This window comes from Trichechus manatus, unplaced genomic scaffold (assembly GCF_000243295.1).
Source record: "Trichechus manatus latirostris isolate Lorelei unplaced genomic scaffold, TriManLat1.0 scaffold00061, whole genome shotgun sequence".
In the NCBI taxonomy this organism is placed as follows: domain Eukaryota; kingdom Metazoa; phylum Chordata; class Mammalia; order Sirenia; family Trichechidae; genus Trichechus; species Trichechus manatus.
In genome coordinates this window covers 4,713,661-4,731,555 of record NW_004443997.1, presented here as the reverse complement: position 1 = coordinate 4,731,555, position 17,895 = coordinate 4,713,661, and the positions used below count along the sequence as shown (strand labels likewise).

The following is a 17,895-nucleotide window of genomic DNA, read 5'->3' as shown; positions in this document are numbered from 1 at the left end:
ACCAGACTGAGTCCAGCACAACTAGATGGTGCCCGGCTACCACCACTGACTGCTCTGACAGGGATCACAATAGAGGGTCCCGGACAGAGCTGGAGAAAAATGTAGAACAAAATTCTAACTCACAAAAAGTAACCAGACTTACTGGCCTGACAGAGACTGGAGAAACCCCAAGAATCTGGCCCCCGGACACCGTTTTAGCTCAGTAATGAAGTCACTCCAGAGATTCACCTTTTAGCCAAAGATTAGACAGATCCATAGGAGAAAACGAGACTAAAGGGGCACAGCAGCCCAGGGGCAAGGACTAGAGGGGACAGGAAAGCTGGTAATAGGGAACCCAAGGTCGAGAAGGGAGAGTACTGACATGTCATGGGGTTGGTAACCAATGCCATAAAACAATGTATGTACTAACTGTTTAGTAAGAATCTAGTTCTGTAAACCTTCATCTAAAGTTCAATATAAAAAAAAAAGTTCCTAACATGATTCTGATGCAAAGCCAGGCTGAGACCAACCTGCCTGAGACAGTGAACCCAGTACTCACACTTCCAGACCCACAACACCCAAATAATTGGTCTTTTGCCCTGTGTTTTTCACTCTCTAGAGTTGGGGACTGTCAGGAGTTGACAGTTAAGGGAGTGAGGTGTCTATAAAAATTTAGCTTGATTTTTTTAAAAGGAAGTAAACACAAGCCCTGCATGGCAAGTCCCATGCCTTAAGCTGTGTCTAGTTACTGGATGTTTCTTTAAGCCCCACTGAGAAAGGCAGGGGTTTGTGGGCTGATCACAGGCAGCTAAAGCTTTTCGTGCAGGGACTTTTCATTCAGGGTTTAAAAATACTTTCTTTGGCCTGAGCAGGTGCAGTTAACAATGAGCTGTCCCTGGGGGCTCGGAGCCTGACAGTGGGGTGCAAGCAAAGAGAGGAGCCTGCCCCCCAAGAGCATCAGTCAATCCTGACTAATCCCCAAGTCCTCCCCCGCCCCATCACCTTTGCAGCCACTGGAAGGAAGCCGCTGAAAGATGTTTAACTTCATGGAATTCTCAAGCCCCAGTGACTTGGCCGATGATAGTGGCTCATGGGATGAGTGAGGAGAGGGGGGATGGTGCCAGGGAGGAGAAGGGGGATAATTGCTCTGCCCCAGTGTGCCCCTACTGAGCTGCAGTCTCGCTGCCTCTTCCACACATTAGACTCCAGGTAGAATGAGCTCTTCGCAGTTAGAAAACACACCAGACATTTGCATGTGCTGTTTCTGCTCCTGGGACACGGCCCTGCCCCACCCTTACCCTGGCTCATCTGCCTGGAACCTGCCCTTCAAGCCTCAGCTCTTTAACCCCCTTCCCCGCTCAGTGTCTTCTCTGGCAGATTTAGGCATCCTTCTCCTTTTTCTCCCATGTACTCAGGGCGCCCCTTCATCATAGCCCTTATTAATAGATTCATGTCACTATTAATACTACCACTGATCATCGGCATTTATTGCATGTCTGCGAGGGACCCAGTGCTGTGGCTGTGTATTTTTTTTCTAACTCAGTCTTGGGGTGTGTATGCAGAAGATGGGTGGGACTCACCCAGGACAGGAGGGTGTCACAGGCAGAGGCCCTGGCGTGGGCAGAGTCACAGAGGAGAGTGACACAGCTTGACTGGTGAATAGAACTAGTTGGGTGGTATTGATGGTGAAAGGCAAGGGGAGGTGTGGGGGGTGTTAGGCAGGAGGGGCAGCCGGGACTGGATATGTCAGAGCACCTAGAACACCCTTCCGAGACTGTGACCTTCTCCTGAGCAGGCTGGGGGTGGGGGTGCTATGGGGGATTTGAGGCAGGGAAGGGGTGTACTGAGAGGTGCATGATGGGAATATCACTCTGGCCACGGAGCTTGGACTGGGTGCATTTATAAGGCTGCAGGACCCTCCAGGTGAGCGACAATGATGGGGAGAAGGGGACAGGGGGAGGGACATTTAGGAGGTTATTAATTAGAAGTGGGGGGGGGCGGTGAAGGAGGACGACCCCTGTGTTTCTGACTTAGTGGACAGGCCACAAGGGGGTGGTTTTTATAGGATGTACTGATCGCCCAGTGACTCTTGCTGATTTATTTAAACCCTTTACAGTTTCCTACCTCTGCTGCTGACTTTCTAGATAACTGGAGGCACGTTCTCCCCCCGACAGGACCTTGATTTCTTCTCCATAAGATGTGCATGCCTGGTGGTGTCCTGCCCCAGGGCCCTCTTGGGTCTGCCAGGCTGCCTGACTTCTGCTCGCCTCCCTCCACTTTCTCTGTCACCTTCTCTCCCTCGCCCTGGCAGAGGGCCAGGCCCACAGAGGGGCTGGTAGGTGAGTGAGTGAGTGGATGAGTTGGCTGAGTGAGTGAGTGGATGAGTTGAGTAAGTGAGTGGGTGGCTGGGTGGGAGTGGGTGACAGATGGAGGAAGGGATGGAGGGAGGGAATGAATGCACACAGGGACCCTTCCTTCCCAGGATCAGAGTGTCTGCCCCACTTGAGTTCTGCCTTCTCTTCCCCTTACCGGCTGAGGTCGGTCATTTGTAAAGCATGGTTTTCTCTGTGTCCGTGTCCATTTGTCCATCGGTCTCTGTCTCTCTTTCTTGATTTTCTTTCTGTGTCTTCGTCTGCCTCTGTCTTTCTCTGTGTCTCTGTCTTGTGTGTATCTGTTCCCTCTGTCTCTCTCTTTGTCTCCATCTCCCCCTCTCTGGCTCCATCTCCTTCATTTATGTTTGTGTCTGTTTTTCTCTCCTCTTCCCCCGCTCCGTTTGTCTCAGCCCTCCTCTCCAGATCTCCGTTTCTCTCTCCTCACCTCTACTTACCCTCTCCCTCTTTCTCTTCGCTTTGTCTCCCCTTTCTCTCTCCCTCTGCCCACCTTAGGGACCCAACAGCCCTGAGCACAGGCTCAAGCACTGTGGCCTGCCGAGAGCCAGAGCCCTGACCTGGGAGGGTGGGATAGGATGATGGCCTGGAACACAGCCCCCAGAGTCTGTCAGGGCCCTTCCAAGCTGCTGGGGCCCTGCAGACAGATGGGGCAGGGGACCGACGAGGCCGCCTCTCAGCCCAGCTTACACAGGGCGGGAATTTCTGAGTGTCGCCTCATCCTCAAAACAAACACCATTGTCCCTGGGGATGAACCTCCAGTGTGTCCATGGCCAGGAGTGGGCCCTTCTTGCCTAGTAAAGACCATGGTATAAAGAGATCTTGAGTCTCTGCCACATCCCTTCTCTGTGCCTCGTTTTCCCTAACTGCAAAATACATTGTCAAGTATAATATTTGGGAGTGAGGGGAGTGAAAGGGTAAATGTGTTTTTGTTCTCTCTGTAGCCCTGAATCCACAGAGTTGTTTCCCCAAATCCTGGAACAATTGCCCAGCCTCTCAGAGTTTGAGGAACACCTGGGTGCAGATAAGCTAACATTTTGGTGTCCCTTCAAAATAATTTAAGTATTTTGCATATTTATGTAATGGAGGTGCTGGGTGCTGTGGCGTAGGGGTAGAGAAAGAGGCCTCCTGGTGGTGGACTTTAGCAATTCCCCTCTGGCCCCAAGCTTGCATCCCCAACTTGCCTCCTTAGAGAACAGTTAAGCAACCATCTGTTGTTCCTCAGACAGGCTCACCCCACATGGCTTGTCAAAGGCTCCTTTTCAGATGTGGAACTCTTCTCTCTCTTGGAGACATTCTGCTAAACAGAATTTTCCCCACCTCTGTACATTTCCATTGTTCCCTTCAGACTAACTCCTCAGGCAGCTGAAAGGCTATCCTATCCTGGAATAAAGAGCAGATATTTCCCAATGTTTATAGATTTTCTTACTTGTTTCTATCATGAAAACTGTGCTAGGTTGACCCCATCATGGAACAAAAAGTGGGACTTAGGTCTCACGGCGCATGGAGCTGAGTTAACCTAGATTGACCATTCTGTCATGTTTCTGACAAATTATTTTTCCTCTGAGAGCCTGTGTGGGTTCTTGTGTACCCTCTGCCTGTGTCTTTCCATTGCTGTGCTCACGGTGAAATTGATTTTGAAAATGAAGTTGTAAATGGAAAAGTCACTTTGCCCCTGTCATGAGGAGCTCTAACAATGGAATGTGTGTTTTTTTAGACACAAAATTGCAGCCTTATGGGCAAATATGTTTATGTCCCAAGCACTCTCTAATGCCCCTAAGCCCTTATCACCCTTATGAGGCAGTTTTTCCCATGATGCTGTGCTTCGTATGTGCTTCAAAGGCTATGACTTATTATTTTCTCATGGGCATGGGCCAGTACTAATTTGCAAGGGTAGGCTAATCCCAGACAACTTGGCTTAGCAAGTCCCAGGATGGGACCTGACTCAGGAAATCACATTCTATTCCTGCTTCTTCTGCCCTGTGGCCCGGGAGAGGGCTGTGCCTCTCTGGATCCCTGTCTCTGTGATGCTAGCCCTCACCTTCAGCCACCTTAAAAGCCAGGGGCACAGAGCATTAGAAACCTTGGCGAGTGGGAGGGAGGGAAGAAACTATATGCTAAGGCTTGCTGAGGCAGGTGGCTCCAAAGCCCAAGACTTCACCCAGGTCTTTCCTGTGCCTCATTGATTTCTCACAACATCCCTGTAAGGGAGAAGCTGTGTGGTCCCATTTTACAGATGAGGAGACTGAGGCCCATAGAGATGACATGACATCCAAGATCACTCATTGAGTTGAAGCCACAGCCAGTTTCTCGAAGGCCAAGTACAATTAACATTTCTACTTGGCTTTTAAGAAACCATTCAAGTGCCTTAGCTCTCATGAGATGGAGAGGCCTAAAGAGCTAAGAGCACAGTCTCAGGAGCCTGGATGGTCTAGGTTTGAATCTCGGCTCTGCCACTCCTTAGATTTGTAAGTTGGTGAGTTATCTGATCTTTCTGTGCCTTGGTTTCCTCATCTATAAAGTCCCACAACCCCCACAACTCTCTTCAGTCTCCGAATCGCCTCTTGTTCTCTGCGTTCCATCAGTAGTCCCTCATATGTGTCACACTTCTTCTCACCACAGTACCTTTGCACCTGCTCTTCCCTCCACCTGGCCCTCCCTTCCCTCTTCTCTTGGGCTGGTAAACTCCTCTTCCTCCTTCAGTTCTCAGCTTAAGCATCTCTTCCCCCAAGAAACTATTCCAGACGCTGCCCGACTAGCTCAGTGATCTTAGCTGAGCTGGCTGGACTCTCAGCTCCAGGCTGCAGGTTGGGTCTATATCTGTCCCATACGTCTCTCACCATCTGGGACCAGCGGCTCCTTTAGGGCCTGTCCTAACAGTGACATAAGCAGAAAAGAATGAGCAAAAACATGTGACGCTTCTTGACACCTTGGTGTGGAACTGGCACACTGTCACTTCTGCCCTTATCTCATCGGCCAAAGCAAGTTCACAGCCACGCCCAACGCCAGTGGGGTGGGGAGGTAGACTCTACTCGAAGAGAAGTCTCCCAATGTGTCCCTGTCATCATAACTCCAAGCACTAATGATCCTCTTTTATAGCACTAACCAGGGCTGTAATTTTACATTTATTTGAATAACCCGGCTCTCAAAGACAGTAGGACCCGTGGATGCTTTTGCAAATCATCTTATCCCCAGCTCCAGGCACACTGCCTGGCACATAGTAGGTGCTCAATAAATATGTAAGTGAATGAATAAATGAATGAACGCCTGAGGATTCCCCAGGAGGCCCAGAGTGGGTGGGGTGGGTTTTTGCCTCCCCCCTCCAGCTCACCTGCCATGTTCCCTGGACCCTGGCTGGTGGGGAAGGCTTTAAAGGTGAGCGTGACCACTGGCGCAGCGGGCGGACCATCTGCATCAAGACCCACGAGAGCGGCCAGAAGGAGATCGAGGCCTTCGATGCTGCCATCCTGCTCATCCGGAACCCCTACAAGGCCCTCATGGCAGAGTTCAACCGCAAGTATGGCGGTCACATTGGCTTTGCTGCCCACGCCCACTGGAAGGGCAAAGGTACCGCTTGGGGGGGGAGGGTGGGCTCTGGGTGTAAGGGGCAAGTGCTACCTGGGTCAGGGTGGCCAGGAGGGAGAGATCGATTCCTCATGGGAGGAATCTAGGAGGACATCCTTGAGGGCAGCTTGTGATGCTCCACGCCCAGTCCTTGCTGGTGCACAGAGTACTTCCACAACCTACCACACCTGCGAGCACCCATCTCTATTAGCTGGCCTCGGAGAGCACCCTGGAGCAGGTCCTGTCCTGGGACTCAGGAGACCTGGGTCCAGCCCCAGGTCTGTGGCTGACTGGCTATGTGACCATGAGGTCATCTAGGAGATCCTAAGAGCTCACGTACAGACCATCATTTCTGTGAACCCAACCAACAACTCTGGGTTGGGAGGCTCAGAGAGATTAAGTGCCTTGCCCCGGGTCACACAGCCGGGAAGTGACAAGGTTGGTACCCAAGCACTTTGAGCTTTTACTAAGATGACCTAGGTTTGAGCCTCAACTCTGACAATTTCTAGATTACTAGGTTCCAGAGGGCTGTGTGAGGGGGCATCTCAATGCAGAGAGGCAGCCCAGGGTAGCGGCCGGAGCTTTTGAAGTCAGACCCAACTTCTGCCATCTCCAGTAGCCTTAACCTCTCCGAGTCTCAAAATCCCATACCGATTACATGATGACGCATCACCATAGTGAGAGTCACGTTTTATTAAGTTTAAAAGGGTTAAAGTCCCTGTGTGGCATGAACGGTTAAGCACTCGACTACTAACCAAAAGGTTGGCGGTTCAAACCTACCCAGAGGCACTTTGGAAGTAAGACCTGGCAGTCTGCTTCCAAAAGGTGACAGCATCGAAAACCCTACGGAGCAGTTCTACTCTGCACACACAAGGGTCGTTGCCATGAATGGGAATTGACTTCGACGGCAGTTAACGACAACAAGAAGTTCTCAAAGCCCCACAAATATTATCCCCATTTTATAGATGAGACAACCTAGGTTCAAGGGAGGTTAAGGAACTTTGTCTAGTAAGTGGTAGAGCTGGGATTTCAACCCAGGGAGTCTTGCTGCCAGGCTCATGCCCTGAACCACTGTGCCTATGATCATGGATTAGATGAGATGTTGGTGGATATGAATCACCCATCCCAGAAGCCCTGACACACAGTAGGTGTTTTGTAAGTCTGAGCCCCAGCCTCCAGGATACTGGCCACCCTGCCTTGAGCCAGGAGGGTACTTCCCACCCCTCTAGACCCTCCCCTTGGCTCCCAGCGGCTCCAAAGCTCCTTCCCCAGAGAGGACCAGACCATGGCAGGGGGGATGATGACTTGGCCATTCCCCAAGCACACCCTCAACATCGACTGCAGCGATCAGAACCCCTAGGCCTCCTGACCAGCTGTGCCCTGGCTTCCCAGTTCACTCAAGGGGCTTACCGCCCACCCTGCCTCACTCCCCTCTCAGTGAGTGGGTAGGAGCTTGAACAGGTGGTGACATTTGATCACTTGTTCCCAGGCCTCTGAATTATTTATTCGTGGAACAATCGAAAGTGAGCTTCGGTCAGAGCCAGGCTGAGAGGCCTATAAATGTGAAAGGCAGTAGCCTTCCCAGGGGGTGAAAATCCACTTGTTGGAGCCGGAAGGGACCTCTGAGTCATGGAACCCAATGGTCCTCTGTCCTGGCTACACATTAGAATCCCCGGAGGAGTGTAGAAAAATCCCAGCACCCAGGCTACACCCCAGACCATTACTCTTTTCTGGGGATGGGGCCTAGGCATCAGTATTTTTTTTTTAATGCTCCCCAGATATTCTCAATATGCATGCAGGCAGAGCTGAGAATATGGCTGCTAACCAAAAGGTCAGCAGTTCGAATCCACCAGGCACTACTTGGAAATGCTATGGGCAGTTCTATTCTGTCCTTTAGGGTCACTATGAGTTGGAATCAACTTGACGGCAATGGGTTTGGGTTTTTTTGGGGGGGTTACAAATGGGGAAACTGAGGCACATAGAGAGGCAGGCACCTTCCCAGGTCACTCGGGCACACAGTGGCAGGACTAGCCACCAGCTTCCCAAGCATTCTGCTGCCCTGAGTGAAAAGGGGGCAGGGGATAACTATGGAAGCACCCATGGGTCCAGGCACCCAGCATTCATTATTGCATTTAGACTTTCCAGTAGCCCGAGAAGATCAGAAAGGCTACGATAATCACCACAGCCCTCCATTTTACAGACGCATGACCATCCCAGGTAGGGGACAAGTCACTTGTCCCCAGGGATTGACTGCACTGGACATTCAGAGGGTTCCCTGAGTGGTACAAGCAGTTAACATGCTCGGCTGGCTGCTAACTGAAAGGTTGGTGGTTCGAACCCACCCAGAGGCAACTCAGAAGAAAGGCCTGACAACCTACTTCCGAAAAATCAGCTATTGAAGACGCTGCGGAGCACAGTTCTGCTCTGACACACGTGGGGTCACCATGAGTCAGAGTCTACCTGACAGCAACTGGTCTTTTCTTCTCTCCAGGCATAGCACCTTGTCCCAGCTGCAGATAATTCTCCTAATTCCCAGTAACTACTGCCCCTCTTTTTCCTTATTCAAGACAGCTGGGAGGACTCTGAACAGGCTGAATCCAGAAGTTGCAGGGGAACCCGGGCAGGCTTATCTCATATTGAGGGTCTGGCACCCTTACATTCGTCTGGTGCGAGGAAAGAGGCTTTCGGCCAGCGCCCCTTCCCAGACCCGCCTCAGGTCATCAAGGGCTGTGGCTGAGAGCCTTCCCAAAGAGCCCAGATAGTCCCCACCCAGCCCGTTCCTCTAGTTTCCGTTTACTCTCTGGCCCATGCTGGCCCTTGAGTTTGAGGCCCTTGCTTTAGGGCCCCTGAACCAGCAGCATCCGTATCACTTGGGAACTTATTAGAAATGCAAATTCTCATGCCTCACCCCAGAGATGCTGGGAACAGGGCCCAGGAGAGAGAGAGAGACAGAGAGAGAGACAGAGACAGACAGACAGACGGAGACAGAGAGAGAGACAGAGACAGACAGACAGACGGAGACAGAGAGAGAGACAGACAGAGACAGAGAGAAAGAGAGAGAGAGAGAGAGTGTGTGTGTGTGTGTGTGTGTGTGTGTGTGTGTGTGTGTGTGTGTGTGTGTGTGTGTGTGTGTGTTTATAGGATCTCAGGTGTTTCTCATGCACACTTAAGGGTAAGCCCCACTGCTCTCAAACCTTGCATCTCCAAGCGTGGTCTCCGGACCAGCTGCATCAATGCCACCTGGGAATTTTTCAGAAAAGCAAATCGCAAGTTTGCAGTCAATGGGGGTGCCATTTCATCTCCATCCTAAGGGCATCCAAGGCTCGGGCACCGCGCTTCCTTTCCCATGAGGGACTTGCTGGATCAGAATCCGCATATTTACAAGCTGTCCCTAGGTGCTCCATAAGCACCTTCAAGTCTGAGAATCACTGTGTTAGACTCAAAGAAGACTCCCACAGCATAGCGTGTGCAGGCCACCCACGGAAGAGCAGAGGCCACCCAGCTGTCCAGCGTGTCCACCCCACCCTGGCCATGTCCCCCCCCCAGGTACAGCTGAGCTGAGGCACCTGCAGACCCCCCTCCCTTTGGTTCTGTACCATTAATTTTACTATCTCCCTGGAGTGGTTCCAGAGAAAAGTTTTATGTGATATGATTACACAAGGTGAATTGTTCTGGACTGGTGTAATGAAACAGATACCGTGTTTAATGAGTCCATGGAGAATTAAGTACCGTGATGCTATTAATCAGGCCCTGGCTCATCCTGTTGACAAGAAGATGGAGCAGAGACTGGCCAGTCCGGGGCTGGCAGGTGCACATGTGACAGTTACAGCAGAACCTGCACTCATGACAATGCCCCATGGCTCATTGTGCCTTTCTTACCCCATTTGGAGGCAGCGACCAATTACCAGGAATCCTCGGCTAATTGAGGGCTCTTGTTTTTCATTTTTATTATTCTTTTTTCCAATGAGCTTCAAGTGAGGAAGTGCTGCCACAGGAGAGGAGGAGGGGTGGGCAAATATCCATGCCAGAACAGCCCAGAAATCAATACACCTGGGAGAGAAGCTCTAATCGAGATGATGAGACATGTGGGAGTGTCTCAGGAGATGCTGGGGGGCCAGTGTTATCAAGAATAGTCAAAACAACATCTAGGTCAATTGACATAACAAAGTTTATTAAGAAAATGTTCTGCATCCCACTTTGGTGAGTGGTGTCTGGAGTCTTAAAAGCTTACAAGCGGCCATCTAAGATGCATCAAATTGATCCTGTCCCACCTGGAGTAAAGGAGAATGAAGAACACGAAAGACACAAGGAAAGTATTAGCCCAAGAGACAGAAAGGGCCACATAAACCAGAGACTCCACCAGCCTGAGACCAGAAGAACTAGATGGTGCCCAGCTACCACTAATGACTGCCCTGACAGGGACCACAACAGAGAGTCCTGGACAATGGGAGAAAAGCCTGGAGCAGAACTCAAATTCACGTAAAAAGACCAGACTTGCTGGTCTGACAGAGACTGGAGAAATCCCCGAAACTATGGCCCCTGGACACTCTGTTAATCCAGAACTGAAACCATTCCCAGAGCCCACACTTCAGACAAAGATTAGACAGAACTATAAAACAAAAAATAATACACGAGGAATGTGCTTCTTAGTTCAATCAGATACATAAGACCAAATGGGCAGCTCCTGTCCAGAGGCAGGATGAGAAGGCAGGAAGGAACAGGAACTGGTTGAATGGACACAGGAAACCCAGGGTGGAAAAGGTGAGCATGCTGTCACATTGTGGGGATAGCAACTAATGTTACAAAACAATATGTATACAAATTTTTGTATGAGAATTAACTTGAGCTATAAACTTTCACCTAAAGCACAATTAAAAAAAAACAATAGCCACAACAGTAACGTTTTATTGAGCATCTATATGGTGCAAGCAGTTTCTGATTGGCTGCTAACCTGAAGGTTGGTGGTTTGAACCCCCCCAGCAGCACCTTCGAAGAAAGGCCTGGCAATCTCCTTTGCCAGTTAGCCAATGAAAACCTTATGGATCACAACAGAATATTGTCTGACTCACTTGCTTTGAACACGTCATCTAGAGGGATCAGTCTCTAGAGGAGGACATCATGTTTGGCAAAGTGGAGGGCCGGCAAGGGTGAGGGAGACCCTCAGTGAGATGGACTGGCACAATATCTGCAACAATGGACTTGAACATGCTGGTGATTGTTAGGATGACACAGGACACAGCAATGTTTCATTCTGTTGTATATGAGGTCATCATGAGTCGGAGTTAGCAGCTAACAACAACACAACAGGGCTACAATTCTTGCTCTCCAGGCTCCTTGTGAGTGCTGAACGAGAGGAGGCGTGACGTGCCCAGCACAGCCCCTGACACACAGCCGGTGCTCAGGCAGCATACATCCCCATCTCAATCCTCAGACGGAGGACGCTGGTGTCCCAGGGAGGTCTGCAACCAACGAGGACGCCATGTCATCTCCATCCCACTACCTGGGGACCCAACCACCACCCAGACTGGCCCTCCCTTTTCCTGGAGGGCCACCCTGCATCCTTCCTTCAGCAACCACCCAAGATGACCAGAAGTGGCCAAGCCCAGACGTCCAGACCTGTGTGCCACTGGGTGACCGAGCGCTACCTCTGGCCACCCCAGCTTCTCCAGCTGTCACAGGTCTCACCACGATGCTGAGGTGACTAGGAGTGGGGTAATTCTGGAAGAGTAAAGCAGCCCAACACATGCTGGATTTATTTGTTAATCACTCAGATGCATCTGGTCTTAACCATTATAACAGTACGGGCCCAATTAGCTAGCAACATCATAAAATAATGTTGATTTTAAGCATAAAAAATATCCTTGTCACCGGCGTAAATATTTCCCAAGCAGCCGTGGCGTTCTGGACGGGGCAGGAGCCTCAGCACAGATTCTGCGTGTTCACTGAAGAACGAGGAGCCCCTTATCACGTCTCAGTGTGGGGGTTGCGATTTTCAATCTCATTCCACAACCATTTATTGAGCCCCTGCTGAGTGCAAGGCAGTGGGAGGAAGTAGGGATGAGGCTGCCATGCCTCGGAAGGATCGCTGGGGCCTTTGGAGTCAGGCAGGCCTAGTGTGGCTGCTGCTTCCTGGCTGTATAACCTCAGACAAGTCATTTCACGTCTCTGAGCTTCCGCTTCCTCGCCAGTGATAAGTGATTGACATCCTTTCCTTTCCGGGCATTGGGAGTAAACGAGACGATGGGTATGCATCATCCATCAAGGAAGTAGGGTTTCATTATTAAGAACCAGCTAGGCCATAACTTAGGGTTGCTGGGTGGCACAGTTAAGTGCTCAACTATTAGCCAAAAGGTTGGTGGGTGGAACCTACCCAGAGCCGTCTTGGAAGACCTTAGGCCTGGCGATCTGCTGAAAGCTCACAGCCTTGGAAACCCTATGGGGCACAGTTCTACTCTGCACACAGGGGTCGCCATGAGTCAGAATCGACTCAACAGCAACTAACAACAGCAAGGCATAGCTTGGGAGACCCAGTGACTCTCCTTCAATAAACAGATCCCTCGTGGTGGGTAGAGTTACCCCTGTGAGAAGCTGCAGGTCTCGTTCAGAGCTTCAGAACACCTGCCCTTGTGTCTCCAGTGGGACTCAGAATCGAGGCTGCGGTTTCTTTCTCCATGTTCCCCTTCTGCAGTTTCCTGGCTTCTCCTTCTATCGGGGTTTCAGCAGTTCTAGGGGACAGCTGCCTCTCCCTTTGAGGTCCCCTCCAAATCCTCAAAGGGATTCCCCAGATTCTCGGTAGCCTGTCTTTCGAGTCAGACAATCCCAAACACAGCCTCCCAGTTTGGGTGACAATCCATCCTGTTCTTATGCCATGCCAAGGTAGCAAACTGCAAAAAGAAACAGTGTACAGTACTTCAGTAACGAGGAAAGAAAGAAAGGTAGAAATGGAAGTGTGGAAAGATGCCGACAGAAATAGCCTGATTCCAGCCCAGGCCTCAGATAGCTCACGGTCTACTGGGGACTCAGGCTGCGTAAGCAGGGGATCACAGCACAGTGAGATTAGCATGAGAGGGTGTGGGGGGAAGCAGAGAGGGCTGTGAAACCCAGAGGAGGCACCTGCGTGAGCCTGGGAGTCAAGTGAAGATGGCATCTCGCCTGAGAAGAGAAGAATAATAGTAGCCAGCATTTATTGAGCACTTACTGGGTTGTTGTTGTTCGTTGCCATGGAGTTGATCCTGATTCATGGAGACCCCATGTGTTGAGAGTAGAACTGTGCTCCATAGGGTTTTCAGGACTGTGACCTTTCAGAAGCAGATTGCCAGGCCTTTCTTCTGCAACACCTCTGGGTGGGTTCGAATCACCAACCTTTTGGCTGGTAGTCGAGTGCTTAACCATTTGTACCGCCCAGGGACTCCATTTACTGGGTACCGGGCACCATACTAATAACTTCACATGCTTTATGTATTTATTCTGTACAATGGCCTTACGAGCCTGTGAGTAGGTACTATTACTACACAGACAGACAGGATAGCTTGGTAGTTTAAGGCCCAGACTGTGAAGCTAGCCTGCCTGGGTTCAAACTCTAGCTCTACCACTTGTTAGCTGTGTGACCCTGAGCAAGTTACATAATCTCTCTGTGCCTCAGTTTCCTCTTCTGTTTAATGGAGATAATGGGGTGATATATACCTCACAGGGTTGTTGTGAGATTAAGTAGAGTTGGTAAAGCTCTTAGGAATGGTCCTGGCATGTAAGCCCCAGATGTTACTGTTATCCCCCAAAACAAGGAAGAGCTAAGAATACTCAAGGCAGAAGAAACACTGAGGTGGGAGGAATCTAGTGAGTTTAGAAATCTCAAAGGAGTTAATTATGTTATTATTACTGTGAATAATGTAATATAATAATTATTATTAATAACATGTATAATAATTAATATATACTTATTACTGTGACTAATGGCAGACATCACTGCTGTCCCATCTGACCTGGCTCTTTTGAACCCCTTCTCCCTCTGACTCCTTCCTCCTCCTGATCCCCTCCTCCCTCTGGCTGTCTCCTCCCTCTGACTCCCTCCTCCCTCTGGTCCTCTCCTCCCTCCTCCTCCTCCCTCCATCCCCTCCTCCCTCTGGCCCCCTCCTTCTCCCATCCCCTCCTCCCTCTAACTTCCTCTTCCCTCTGGCTCCCTCTTTCTGGCTCCCTCCTCCCTCTCCTTCCTTCCCCTGACTCCCTCCTCTCTCTCGTCCCTCTTCCCTCTCCCTCCTCCTTCTGGTCCCCTTTCCCGAGGGATCCTTCTTCCCTCTTCCTCCTCCCTCTCCCTCCCTCCGTCCTCCCCTCCCGCCGTCCTCCCCTCCTCCCCCAGAGTGGCCAGAGTTCGTGAGGAACTACGCCCCGTGGTGGGCCACCCACACGCTGGACTGGCTGAAGTTCGGCAAGAAGGTGCTGGTGGTACACTTCGAGGACCTGAAGCAGGACCTCTTCGTCCAGCTGGGCCGGATGATCCGCCTGCTGGGCGTGGCCGCCCATGAGGACCGACTGCTCTGCGTGGAGAGCCAGAAGGACGGCAACTTCAAGCGCTCGGGGCTCCGGAAGCTAGAGTACGACCCCTACACGGCGGACATGCAGAAAACCATCTCTGCCTACATCAAGATGGTGGATGCCGCCCTGAAAGGGAGGAACCTCACGGGCGTGCCCGACGACTACTACCCAAGATGATGCGTTCGGCGTGGGGGAGGGCGGACGGGCTGGGTCCCGACCAAGCTGGCCCCGGGACTCCAGACCTCCAGCGACCCCCACCCATCTGCCCTCTCTTTGGTGTGGGGACATCCCTTTGGCCGGCATTTGCCATAAATGAGTTTCCTGCATGACAAAGGAGGCTCAAGGAAAGAGATTGTTCAGGTACTCCCCACAATAGTGACACCCCCCCCCCCGGAGATGTGGCGCAACTGGTTTGGGGATCTCCAGCCACATGGACCCTTTTCTGTCCCCAACATCCTTTCCGCCACCTCTTGCACCACCTTGGGCTCCACTTCTGGGAGGGAGGACTTCTCGGTGTCATGGAACATGCTGGGTACCCACAGCAGGTTTTGAGGACCTTGGTGACAGAGCTAACGGCCATAGTAGAAAAAGTGGCCCCTCCCTTCTGGGCTGAGCTTTGGTAGCCTCCCCTTCTCTACCCAGCTGACCCCAGCTTGGGCAGCAGAAAGCACTGGTGTTGAGCTTTATCTCAGGCCACCTTTTGTTTTGAAGAAAGTGCTGGAAAGTCTCTTTATGGCCATAGGTTCCTGGCATTCTGGGCAGGGTGGGGAGGCACTGTCTCTGGAGTCACTGGGGTCATGAGCCCAATAGCAAGTCACACTCCTTCTGAGAGACAGTCTGGTTGCCAAGAGGGCTAGAATCCTTCCCTTTTCTTCCCCCACTGTATCCAGGAGGTGACTCTGGGGTCCTTGATCCCACTTCCAAGGTTTCTCAGGCACCAGCAGGCCACTTAACTCACCAGGATGGCCACATGCCATGTGCAGCAGAGTTTGAGGAAGAGCGAGAGCCCCAGTAATACATCTCTCTATCATGGGGTCCAACTCACTGATCTTACACTGCCTGTCTGACCTCTACCAATGAGCCCTTTGCTGTCTAGATGAGAGGGCAAGAGTGCTCCAAATCAGGTAGAACCACATCCAAATGAGACCCTGCTACCTTCCCAGGCCATCAACCTCCCCTTAATAATAGTACAACTAGGCCAGCTTCCCCTGGGGGACCTTTAAGAAATGGGGTGAATGGGAGGGCTCATCATTCTCATACAAACACTGCTCTCTTCATACTGAGACGCCAAACCAAAGGCTTCCCGAAGACCTGAGTCACTGATCATCCATCTTACAAAGCCTTGATCCAGGATACCATCTCCTCCCCCACCTTGGATACCAGTGGCTTCCCATCCGGCCCACGCCTGTGCATCACATCTCTCCCCTCACCATGGAGATGCAAAAGCCATAGGTCACAGCCTCTTTGCTCTTCTGTCTGGAGCAGCCTCCCCAAGGGTCTCCTCTGGAGCCTTGGGGTGCACGTGTATGCTCATTCCCAAAGAGCAGAGAGATTATGGAGGAGGCGAGTGTAAAGAGATATATTTTTTTAAGAGGAATATGACTAATACATTCCACTCCTTGGAATCTGGCCATGCAGAGGGAAGGGCATGGGGGGTGGACCTGTGGTTCCCTCCTCTGTGGGACTTGGGCCACCCCACGGCCTAGCCAGGGGGCTCCGAATGTATTTTGTACCGTGTTTCTTCCCCCAGGCTTAATTTCTAGTCTTTCTTTAGCGAAGCAGTAGAGGGCCGGGCCTCCCCTCCCATTGGAGGACAGCCCTCTCTGGGAGACTCTTGGTCCAAGACCTGGGCCATTTCTTTTGCTGGTGGTCACCTCAGGCCACAGCCTCTGTCTGAAGATTCCTCAGGTCAACACCATCATTAAATGCGAGTTTTTGTTGATAATTCTACCACGTGGCAGAGTGTTGTGTAAGGTGACTACACAAGTGAGATGTTTCTCTGGAGTGTGTGTGTGTGTGGGAGAGAGAATGTTCCAGGGCAGGGGCTGGAATTGCCTCTGTGTCTCCATAACTCCAGTATTACGGCCTGTGTAGAACTGCGTGCCTGTGCGTGAAACTCTCTTTGTGTTCAGCTGTCCTTCTGTGTATGTGAGACTCTGTCCCCCAGTTGGTGTGATGATCGTCCCATTTTTTAACATGTCTTTGGCGGTTCCTGTGTGTAGAGTTGTGCGTGTGCATAGGAGGAAATGGCCAGCGAGTATCCATCGTGTGCATGAGGCTTTGCTGTCTCTTTGTGGAGGACGTGTCTTCTGCATAAACCTTTTGCCCTTGGTAACTGTGGGTGTGTGGGGGTGGGTAGGAGTGGGGGCTGGGAAGCGGTTAGAGCGGTATGTAAGTGTCCCTGCTTGGGTACATGCACTGGTATGGGAGAAGTTACCTATGAGTGGTCTTTGTTGTATATATTTGGATGTGTGTGTGTGTGACAGAGTCTTTGAGTGTGGTGTGCCCACGTGTAGGAAGGAAGGAAGCCAGTAAGAGTACATACAGGGGACAGAAAAGGCTCCTGTATTCTTCAGTGAGTGGAGCTTGGTCTCAGTCCCCAAACCTCGCAGTACCCCTAAAGGGAGGTCCTGTGTGCTCTCTGCTCCCCATCAGCAGGGCCTCAGTGGGGAGGTGCTGGTCTCCCAGCCAGAAGGAGGGACAGAGTTTACACGCTGCCATGTGGACAGTGAGGGGGAGGAGTGGGGAACAGAGCTTGGAGGGCAGAGGAAGGAGAGGCAGGGAGACGGCTCGGGAGGACTGGGAGGCTGAATGGTCTTTCCCCCAGTCCTGGGGCCTCTGAGGTAGGGAGGGGGAAGGAAGGGCTTGTAAAGGGGAGAGTGTGAGGCTGTTTAGACAAAAGCAGGGCTTTCTCTTGGGGCTCCTGCTGGCTCACAGAAACCCTTCTGTGACTGAGCTCTTATCTGGGCCCCAGACTAAACTCTGACCCCAATCTCAAACCAAGTCCTGGCCCTGATCACAGACCGAGCCCCAATCCTAGAGCCCTGATTCTGATCACAAACTGAGCCCTGATCCCTTTTACAGATTGAGACACAGACTCCAAATGGAGTCACAGACTAAAACCCAACCAAGATTATAGATTGAGCCCCAATCTTAGGTTACATTTTGAGCCCTAACCCATGAAGAACTCTAAAACTGGCCCCAGACTGAATGCTGATAGTCTCCCTGAACTGAGCCCTAATTCCTGTCACAGATTGAATCTTGATCCTGGTTGTATACTGATCCCTGATCTTGGTCTCACACTGATCCCTGATCCCAGCCCCTGGTATTAGCCCAGACTGAGTCCTAAATCTGGCCCTATCCAGATTGGACCCTGACCCTGGTCATTGACTGCGTTCCAACTTGGGTCATAGGCTGACCTGTCCTAGGCTAACTG

The 17,895-nt window shown here is 51.3% G+C and overlaps 1 protein-coding gene across 3 annotated transcripts in view; it reads left to right on the top strand.

The window, feature by feature from the left end:
* WSCD2 (WSC domain containing 2) overlaps positions 1-16,493 on the top strand; it is a 135,839-nt gene extending 119,346 nt beyond the window's left edge. For all 3 annotated transcript variants that reach the window (XM_004379000.2, XM_023733740.1, XM_023733741.1), the window contains 2 exons: positions 5,733-5,933; positions 14,284-16,493. In XM_004379000.2, the coding sequence (XP_004379057.1) occupies positions 5,733-5,933; positions 14,284-14,636 (554 nt within the window). In that variant the 3' untranslated portion in view covers positions 14,637-16,493. The remainder of the gene's footprint in view (positions 1-5,732; positions 5,934-14,283) is intronic.
* The last annotated feature ends 1,402 nt before the right edge of the window (positions 16,494-17,895 follow it).